This window comes from Nannospalax galili, unplaced genomic scaffold (assembly GCF_000622305.1).
Source record: "Nannospalax galili isolate Female #2095 unplaced genomic scaffold, S.galili_v1.0 scaffold336, whole genome shotgun sequence".
NCBI lineage: Eukaryota > Metazoa > Chordata > Mammalia > Rodentia > Spalacidae > Nannospalax > Nannospalax galili.
The window spans coordinates 1,956,445-1,967,177 of record NW_008343385.1 but is presented as its reverse complement, the minus strand read 5'-3'; the positions used below and the strand labels follow the sequence as shown (position 1 = coordinate 1,967,177).

The 10,733-nt window shown below is 42.6% G+C and overlaps 1 protein-coding gene across 2 annotated transcripts in view; it reads right to left on the bottom strand.

Moving 5' to 3' along the window:
* Window positions 1-2,234: 2,234 nt before the first annotated feature.
* Window positions 2,235-10,733, bottom strand: part of Rtn1 (reticulon 1) — a 245,860-nt gene continuing 237,361 nt past the window's right edge. Inside the window, exons 4-9 of one of the 2 annotated variants that reach the window (XM_008839495.2) lie at window positions 10,310-10,517; window positions 7,270-7,408; window positions 5,855-5,924; window positions 5,471-5,517; window positions 5,329-5,387; window positions 2,235-3,054 (exon numbers count right to left, since the gene is read on the bottom strand). In XM_008839495.2, coding sequence (XP_008837717.1) covers window positions 3,012-3,054; window positions 5,329-5,387; window positions 5,471-5,517; window positions 5,855-5,924; window positions 7,270-7,408; window positions 10,310-10,517 — 566 coding nt within the window. In that variant the 3' untranslated portion in view covers window positions 2,235-3,011. The remainder of the gene's footprint in view (window positions 3,055-5,328; window positions 5,388-5,470; window positions 5,518-5,854; window positions 5,925-7,269; window positions 7,409-10,309; window positions 10,518-10,733) is intronic. The other variant, XM_008839496.1, reaches the window with a different exon arrangement.

Below are 10,733 nucleotides of genomic sequence, written 5' to 3'. Positions count from 1 at the left end.
TTATTTTATGTGTATGAGTGTTTTGCCTGCATGTATGTAAGTGCACCATGTACATGCAATGCCTGTAGAAGTCAGAAGAGGGTATTAGATTCCCTGGAAGTGGAGTTACAAATGGTTAGCCATCATATGGGGTGCTGGGAGCCAATCTAGTTCCCTTTCAAGAGCAGCCAGTTCATGACCACTGAGCCATCTATCTTCTCTATTTATTAGACTTAAGAAAAACAGCTACCAAACTAAGCTTGTTATCTTTCCTCCTTAGGCCAGTTTTTCTGCGCTATCTACCTGGAAAATGAGGTTGCATTCTCTTGCTTAACTACTCCTAGAAAGTTCTAAGATTAAAGTAAGGCAAGTGAGTTGAAATTTAGGTAGGTAGTCACTCTTGAGGGCAGCTTTGGTCTTGAAACTCCACACTGAGTCAACAACCAGCTCTAGTCAAAGTGCCCTCTGCATCACCTCTCAGTTGCAACTCTATCCACAGTGAGTGCTAGTCATGTCAGTCAGGGGGCAGGTAAATGCTTCTTTTCCACTGTCACCATGGCTACCCTAGCAGAAGCCTCGCAGTCTGGTACATGTTTGGTATTAGCATTGTGTCATGATGATCTCTAGTTTTCTAATCTCCAGTGTCCTGCATCTTCATTGTATTTAGAGATTCCGAGATGTAAATACTAACCCTTCAAATCCTTGGTACAGTCAGTCCTTCCTGTGAAAAAATCTAGCTGGCACCACCATTCCCACAAGCACCCACCACCTGGCTTGGCTCACTACTCACCGTTCTCCACACATGCCAAGCTCCTCACCTTGGTTCCTTAGGTTGTGTTCTTCCTTCATTCAGGTGATGCCCAGAACACAGCCATGTTGTTCTTCTCTCCTGAGCATCTTTCTCTGCTGCTGGAACTTGTATCGCAGCTCTGATTTCATGCCATCCTTGGTCTAGTTAGCGTTTACACAGAGGTTCTGTCCTTCTACCCCAACACCAGGATGGCAGTTTCTTGGCTGTTGTCATGGCATCAAGCTGCCCTTGTCATTTTGATGCCCCTTTGGTTCATAAATACTTATTGTAGCCAAGTATAAAGCTTGAGGGCAGAGTTTTACATGCTGCCCTTCTTGCTGTCTCTCACTGATACTCCTTTTTAAAATTTAATTATTTTTTGAGAATATCATACATGAGTACTTACTGTATTTATATCAGTTCCATTCCTCCCTCTACCCACTCTAACTCCTTCCATGTCTCCCCTCCCATTCCCTCTCTTGTCTTTTTCCTTGATTATTACACACACACACACACACACACACACACACACACACACACACGCTTCAGTAAGTCCATTTTAGTGGTACTTGTGCATACATGTACATGTCCGATCCACCAGCTGGGACTGGATAACCTATCAGAGAGTTCAACCCGGGAGGAAACTGATTCTCCCTCCCTCAGCAGAATCCACTGATTTATTGATACTCCTTTCAGTCATTTCTATCCTTTCATCTTTGGCTTCAGATACTAACTGAGAAATAAGGTGTACAGTTGTGGGGGAGTGCTGAGGATGAAGCTCAACAGAGTGTTTGCTTAGTATGCATGAAACCCTGAGTTCTATCCCCAGCACTACATAAACCATGCATGGTGTCACACACCTGTCATCCCAGTACTTAGTAGATAGAAACAGGAGGATCAGGAGTTCAAGGTCATCCTTGGCTATATAATAAATATGAGGCTTACCTGGGTTATATGAATCCCTGTCTTGATGGGGGGAAAAGTGAAATTGGATCTTTACAGGGAGCAGAATGTGATCATTAGAAAACTTAGTATGGTGGGGCCAGGAACTGTCAACTTCGACTCACAGGCCTATTCTTCGTGCCCTGTACGCATCAGGGGTTCAAAGGGTAACTGGCAAACAGTGACCTCATGGCCATTATGATGGTTTTACACCAGTGTTGTGCTGTATATGGCGGTAAGAGTTTATGTAAGGATTTATTTATATCACTTTCAGGCTTTTAAAAACTTAAAATATCCCATCAATTCCCCTGCCTCCAGAGTACAACACAAGCAGTGTTTCCACAGTGGTTTCTATGAATAACCCAAATCAACTGTAGCCCAGGCTAAGGTTAGATCCTGAAGACCCGGAGAGAGGAGCAAGGTGAGCACGTGGCCGCAGCCTTGCTGGCTTGTCGCAAGGGCTTCATCTTTCTGTCTTTGCTGGCTTTTGCATTTTCCAATAAGATCACAAGACAGGGAGAACTTTCTACATTGAGTAACATTTATTTATGCATTCAGTATCAAGTACATAAGTGCAGATATCCAGAGTCCATAATTAAGTCCACTAGGAACTACAGAGAAGGTAATACAAATTGTAATAAAGTTGACATGCTGGTACTTTTTAGTTACCATACATGTAAGTCAGCCCATCCATCCCATACAGCAAAAGTACTGGGTGTGTCATTTTGGGTTTATTCTTAATTTAATTATTTTAAGTTATACAAAACTGATTACCATAGGTACGGGCAACTGTTTTTTTTTTGTTTTGTTTTGTTTTTTACTTATTTTTTACGTTGTGTGTGTTGGAAAAATGCTAAAACATCAGCCTACTATATAGTGTTATTAAAGATTAATCCAACCAGCAACCCAAGGACATAATAAGCAATTTCCACTATTGCGTCAGTGCACTCAGCAGGAAAGGCCTAGCCATGGGGACGGCAGAAGCTACAGAAGCATTGCAGAGCAAAGAACATCAAAGAAGGAAAGAGAATGTGGGCTCTCACCATCATGCACCATTTGCTTTTAGCAACACAAAATTAAGAACCACATCTAATACACTTTTCTCTATACTTTAGTGCTTGACACAAGTAACTCAAATATCCTAAGAGTATAAGAACAGCCTGAAAACAGCTGTCCTAAAGTTTGCTCTAAGATTATGGTACTAGGAGGGGAAAACAATTGATTTTCAGTAACAAGAAGAAATGAGCAGTTACCACTCCAGACACCCCCATTCACGTCCAGGTCCCGCTGGGATACCAATCTACTCAGTGTGCCTTTTGGCACCTGGGATTTTAGCCTGGATCCTAAAAAGGCAAAAATTAAAGAGTTACATGGTAATTATTATAAGAATTCATTATGTGGCTGTAACGATCTAAGTGATCAAGCATGATATTCTAGAAAACATTATAGTTTTACGTGTGGGCATCTAGAAACACTCTTCTATAAAGTGATAAACAGGAAGGGAAATTTTGATGATGAATGATACAAGAAAGCTAGATTCTTTAGTATAGACTTGAAGTAGATGACCAAGTTGACTTTCTCCTGGATTATGGCAGCTGTAATATAGTGAAAGTGACCACTGATCACTTAATCTTGGTACATCTGAAGGACAAAGAGGGTGCAGTGACTATACCGTAACTATACTGTTCATTCATCTAATGATCCTCCTTCAACATAGAAAATCATTTGTGTGTGTGTGTGTGTGTGTGTGTGTGTGTGTGTGTGTGTGTGTGCAGGTGCATATATGTGTGTGGGTACTCATGCACATGTCATGTATGTGTGCAGGCATCAACTTCTTGTGGTATTTCTCAATTGATGTCGGACTCTCTCACTGGCCTGAGGTTTGCTGATTAGGCTGGGCTGACTGGCCAGTGAATCCCAGGGATCTGCTTTGCTCTGCCTCCCCAGAACTGAGATTATAAGCACTTGCCACCATGTCTGGATTTTTATGTGGGTTCTAGGGACTGAACTTGGGTTCTGATGCTTGGGTAGCAAGTCCTTTACTAAGTGAACTATCTCCCCAGCCTCTAGAAAATCATCTTTAACATGTGGGCATAGATATTGCCAAGGCTCCTAAAACTGTGATACAACCACGGCATGGTTGTTATCATTTTAGGATGAGATTATTCTAGAAGTTTTTTGCTTATTAATCTGAAGCCTTATGAGTCCATCATGTAGACTTTAATTGGCACCTTCCTCTGAGCTAGGCACCCTTCAGCGTTCTAGAATTCAGTGTTCACCAAAGGGACAAGGTACTTGTTGTGGAGTTTTCATTCTCGTCAGGGTTGAGGAGACAAAAATAAGTAAGGAGGCGAGAGAAAGTTTGGATGGTAACAAATGTTATAAAACAAAGCTCGGCAATGTGATAGGAAGTGAGGGGGCATGTGGGTAGTGGGTGGAGCCTACTTTAGAAACACTGATCTGAGAAGCAGATGCTCAAAACACAGGCAGGAGCCAACAGGCAAGGATCTGGTGGTTTCAGACAGAGAAAGCAGCCAATACAGAGGCCATGAAGGAGCTTAGGTGTTGAGAAGTAGAGGCTTGTGGGCTTGCGGCATGGAGGAGGCAGGCCTGAGAGGCAACATATCTAAATTCAGCATGGAACCCTATAGGGTTCCATGTGATTTTAAGAATAATATACACTGGGCACAGTGAAAGTTAAAATATGATATACACCAGGGGAGAATGGTAGCTGAGCTAAAGGCAGAGGAACTGTGAAGTAGAGGCCTACCTCTGCCCGACTGAAATGCCTCCCTGTAAATCTACCATCGCTTAGGTCCAGCCACTTAATTATCTGATTACTAAGTGGAGTTTATGTTGACAGTCTGATCCTCTAGTAACAGGGATCTGTAGTTGAAGAATTAGCCCAACTTTTGATTAAAAAAATCTTGACTAACAGTAACACAAAAAATATCGCTGTAGGTGGTAACAAACCTAAGAGCACTAATGGGAAATCACTAAGTTAATGACCATCTTAGCTGTGGACGTGTAAACCTGAAATCTTTATCTCTTAATGTATTAGTGGTATCCCACAAAGGAGGGCCTGTTCAGGCACAGGTTTCGAATAGTAATAGTGCTAAACAGAGACGTAGTTGTGGAGTTAGAAATGGTATAATTAAAACATTTAGGTAACAAGTAGGTCATGCATTTTAAAGTTTTAAAAATAATTTTACCAGTTTAAAATTAGTATTCACTCTTTAAAAGACTGAAGATGTTTACTACTGAAATGCTTTTATTTCAATGTTAAGTATTCGTTTTTAATTTTCTAAACTGGGCTTCCTTCCTATCCTCCGTTCTTATTCTTGAACACAGGTTAGCCCCTGGGGAGAGCTTAATATCACTAATCTGTTAAAATTCATTGATTGCTATAACTGAATTAAACCACTGAAGATTTTATTTAATTGAGGGTTTGAAAATTGTAATTATTTTTGAAGTAATCTAATTGAGATGAGAATGAACCTGTGATTCAAATGAGTAAAATACTCAACCTAATATTTCACGATCCTTTTATATCTAAAGTGTTCACATGCTTGCTTAAGCCAATGGCTCCTTTTTATGAATTGCATTATGCAACTTACTTTGCCACAACAGCATTTATGTGAGTCCTCACAAGTCCCAGATATTGATCAATCTGTGCCTACAAAGAGGAAGAAATCATGAGCACATTCAAACCGTGAGGTCAATACTTCACATGAATGTCCGACACCACCTACAACTCACCTGGTGCTTAACATACACAACAGGTAGAGTAAACATCGAAACCACAGCTGGAACGAAAAACAAATGTAATATTAGTACACTGAGAGCTTTCAACAGGAACAAGTTTACAGACACAGTTTTGGATGAAACCAGCATTCTAGATAAAAGATGACAGGGTACTTCGTAAGGAAAACAAAAGGAGGTGGAACCTTCTATCAATTTTATTTCATTATTCCTAGAGTGAGCACATGCTGACCCCTTCCAAGATGAAAATGAATCCACCCATAGCTGCCACTGCAGCTAGATGCATATTAGAAGCCAAACTAGTGAATTGAGGTTTAACAAAAACACCCTTCAACTTAAACATTCATTATTAATGTATAGTTTACTGTGCCCTGTCCTTACCCATGAGCAGCAGGGTCAGGCCATTGAAGAGCGCGCCGACATAAGTGAGGAGCCACATCAGGACTGCAAACTAAAGAATGAAAGGCTGGTCAGAGCGCCTACCACCAGCCCTCCCAGATGGGGTTCTCACATCACTCACTTTCCGAGGTCAGTATCTGAATTTTTCTAGTTAGCATTTCAGTTTTTGGCCAATTAGATTTTTTTTTTTAAGATTAGAATTAGAGGCAACAGAAAATGGATTCCAGCCAAATGATTTCTATAGGAAATGAAAGTGCAGAAAGGTGTATGAAGCTCATTCTGGAATCACCCACCAAAAGAGGACTGTTTCCAGGTCTCTTGGAACCCTTGGAATCTTGTTTTAAGATTGAGGGACTCAATAAAATAACAGTCTAGGCAGGAGGTTTGGCCAGCTATGGCTCTTGACCTGTTTTTGTAGGAGCCCAGAAAGGTTTTTACGTTTTTAAATCACCAAATTCAGTACTAAAAATATTTCATGGCATATAAGTTGATGTTAAATTCAATTTCCAAAGTTCATCAACAAAGTTTTATTATAGACAGTCATGGACTTTCATTGATGGACTGTCTTTTACTGTTTTTGTGATATTATGGAAAAACTGGGTAGTGATAATGTGGCCTGAAGTCCCAGACACTATTTGGCCTTTACAAATAAGGTTTTCTGACCTCTGCTCTGGTTTACAAGTTCACAATTACAATACAGATACAAACACAGCAAGCAACTGGGGTCATCTGATGTGACCTCTGCCCTGCCTTAAACAATTACTAGGCAGCCCTCGGCACAAGACCTCAGCTAGAGTGAGCATAAAGTACTCATTAAGGGCAAGACACCCACAACCACCTCCCTCAATGCCCCCTCCCCACTATGCCATGGGCAGAGTCCCGATTCAGTGATCTGGATTTTAACCACAAGTCATAAGGAATGAATCCCAGGGGTCCCAGATCCTCGTCATGCCCTGGGCTGGGCACACATCTGTCCTTCATATTCCCAGTTTCAGAACTTCTGGAAAGCTTACTACTATCACAGGCCAGAGCATTTTTTTCACATCCCCCAAACTAGGTTAATTTTAGGAGACAAGCTGAGGATTAGGTTTAAGGATAGACCTGCAAGCATACTGCAAAACATACAGAACTGTGTGACCTAGATTTGATCCTGGTCCTTCCAGTGATGACTGGCTAACCTTGGATAAGGGTGTAAATGCTGAGACACAGTTTTGTCATCTATAAAATGAAGGGACTGGCCTGGATTGACCTCTATGGTGCCTTGCAATGGGAGGCTTTCAGATTCTAGAATAGAATTAGTGCTTGCTTCATAGTCTCTGTGATGTGGTTGCCTATAATATTCTTCCTTTAGGCAAAACAACTTAAGATTGTAAAGTAAGGGGTTGAAGCAATCGTACTTTCAAGGAATCCACCAGATCCTGGACCAGGAAGAGCCTCCGGAGCTCCTTCAGCGTGCTGTTCACGTACAGTTGCAGGCAGTCTGTGTATTTCTGAATCTGCTCCTGGGACAGGGTGATCTCCAGCTCCAGGTAGGCCCTGTCAACAAACCATCCCGAGAGAATGCCATCAGAGGTTGTACACAGTGGCTGCACCCCAGGGCCAGATAAGTGCTCCTCACACTGGGAGGTGTGGCTGGGTCACCTCTAGGTGTTATGGCTGCTGGCTGTGGGGCACCATGCAAGGTCACTTCTGGTGCATGACTCGCTGGAGGCTTTGTGATTCTGTCCACAAAACACAACATTACAGGATGAGCTGGTTACTCAGAGAAACCAGCTGGGACTGAGAAAAAAAGTGCTTAGTCAACTCCTTTGTTGATTTCTCTATGAATGACTACATGGTTACCAGTGTTTGTTTTAAAAAGCTGAGCAATATGAAAGTCCTAACTGCCACTGTTCCCTGACAGAATTTTAAGAATTCATGTTTCAATTCTAGAATTGAGTTCTAGGTTTCTCTAGAGAGCACTGATAACATCAGTGGCCTGAACCATATTAAAATGCTCATTGGTCCCAGTAAATGATGTTTTAGTAATAGGATTTTTTTTTCATTTGTTAAGGTAATTAGATTTAATGTATGGATGGTAGAATAGATATAACAGATATGTATATACGTGTGTGTGTGTGTGTATTTGCTTAGCTACACTCCATTAAGCTCCAGCCTCCCTTCTCTCTTCTGTTTTAAGACAGTTCTGCACTGCCTGCCTAGCAGATACTCCTAGAGTTCTAAAAAGCATAAGATGGACAGAGATTAAGAGTAAACAGCATTTTGAGTTGAAGGAAGTGTTGTGGACTAAATATCGAATCCCTCCAAAAGCTCTATGTTGAAATTTTCACACTTAATATTGATGGTATTATCAGGCAGGTACTTCGGAAAGTGATTAGATTAAGAGGGTGGAGCCCTCATGAATGAGATTAGTGCCCTTATAAAAGAGGCCCCAAAGAACTCTTTCATCCTGTTTCTGCCTTCTGAAGACATCACCAAACAATGGCAGTCTGTAATCCAGCCATCAGGCACTCTGATTCCAGTCCTCTGGCACCCACAACTGTGAGAAATACTTTTTTTTTTCCATTTAATTCACCCAGTTTATAGTACTTTGTTATGTCAGCCTGAACTAAGGAAGTTTATATTTAAATGTGATGGCTCCCTGGAGAAAATACAAAAACACTGATTTATCTAGATAGTTTGTTATGATTAAAAATATACTGACTGGGGCTGGAGAGATGGCTCAGCGGTTAAGAACAATGGTTGTTCTTGCAGAGGACCCAGGTTAGAATCCCAGCACTCACATGGCAGCTAACAACTTCCTGTAACTTCAGTCCCAGGGGATCAGACAGCCTCTTCTGACCTCCATGGGCATTGCACTACATGGGTACACTTACCTACATGCAGGCAATACGTGCATACACATAAAATAAAAAATAATATATAAAAATATATACTGACTCAGATATTCCCTTTGCTGGTGAAAATGACTCTCCTGAAGGAGATTTTTAAACTTTAAATTTGTCTCCTAAAGGACCATAAAGTAGTTAAGTGTAATGATGTTGTTGTTCCTATAACTGGGTACAGAAGAAATAGGCCAAAGGGGAGTGAAGTCTCCCAAATTTCAGCCTTGGGAGATAAGATTGTGGTAGTGCTAGAAACAGTGAGGTAGGGCATGGCAGAACCCTGGATGGCTAAGGGGCAGAGGCCAGGCAGAGGAGGACAAGATGAGGACTCTGGTCACACTTCAGGCCTACTCAGGTCTGGGTTATATATATCCCGGCAGAAATGAAGAAGACTCGACTCCTCTCCACTCTTCCATCTGTGGGGATGGGAACATGTGTAACCAAGCTACAGCCCAGATGGCCCATTAACAGCATCACAAAGACATGGATTACCTGCATGCCCACATGGTCACTGTGCTAGATACTGGTCAGGACCCAGAGGCTAGGAAGGAAGGTCTGATAAGCAGCCTCCACCTTTTGGTCCAGAAAGCCCATAAACAGGTATCACCTTCCTTGCTGAAGTTCTGTTGCCACTGAAGTCTTGATTCAGATGGCAAGTGAGGCAGAGGCAAGGTGCATGCACAGGCGGCACTGGTGAAATACTGGGACTGGCCAGAGCCAGTTGTACCATTGTCTACAGTCTCATTCATGTCTCAGCACTGGCACTCAAAAAGTAAAGACATCTGCAGTGGAGCCTAGGGCCACCGGCAGGGATGTACATGTGGTGTATGTGTCTATGTGTGGCGATGGTGATGTAGGTAGTGCTGCGGGCATCCATGCTCACCATCTAAAGTTGGGAGATAAACTATGGTGGAGTTGGTTGGGTGCTGATGGTGAGGTGGACAGTGCTCTATGTGTCTGCCACACTGTATCTATCTGTACAGTTTATAAATTCACTTAAAAAAAAAAAAAAAACTTTCCCCCTTTTCAATTTTCATTCTAACCCAATTTCCCTGCGTAGGAAGGAATGTGATAAGATTGCTCATGAACCTTGTCCCACTCAGAAAGCTGGCCCTCTGAATAAAAATCCAAACACCCTAATCCTGGCTCTGCAGTATTTACTGGCCACATGACCTTGGGCATGTCACATCTTAAGACCCTAAGTACCCCCATCTGTAAATAGGGATTATAATGCCTGCCCTGCCTTCCTCATAGAGGTGGCTGGATTAAGCATTTGTTGGGATACTCTTTAAATGATAAAACAGTACATATCAATAGTGGATTATGATTACCACTAGTAACTCAATATGGCAATAGTGTTAGGATAAAGATGACCGAGTTTGTTACAGAAACCCTCCAGCAACCTTAGGTAGTAAAGACAGGGGTTCAGAAAAAGTTTGGGAGGTCCAAGGCATCTCAGGGAAGCATGTTTCAATGCACCTGTGAGCTGGCACTGAGGCAGGGGAAGAGCTGAGGGAGGCAGGGCGAGGGCCAGCCAGGCTGGGGCACTCACTTGAAAGGGTGGCCTTCATCGGTTTTCTGCACAGCTTGTAAAACGGACTTGTAGATGCGGAAGCTGATGGTGGCTGAGAGGGCGGCCAGGGCCAGGTAGGCAACGACGCTCACCACGCTGAACTGGGTCAGGGAGAAGAGCAGCAGCAGGAAACTCCCAAACACAATCCCTGTCTGCTTGATGTCCCGCCAGTACAGCAGGTCAATAGCTGTGGGAGGGAACACGGACACACACACCACTCAGCTCTGGCAGGGCCCAGCTGAGCTGAGGCTGCTGGGGTTGCAGACTCTCACCTGGCATTTGGATTTCTAAAGGCCAGCCAATAGACAGATGGCGACATCAGGGACACTTACTGAAACTCCATTTTGACTTGGAATAATATCAAATGCTGGGTATATAGCTCACAGATTCACAGATGTGGCTC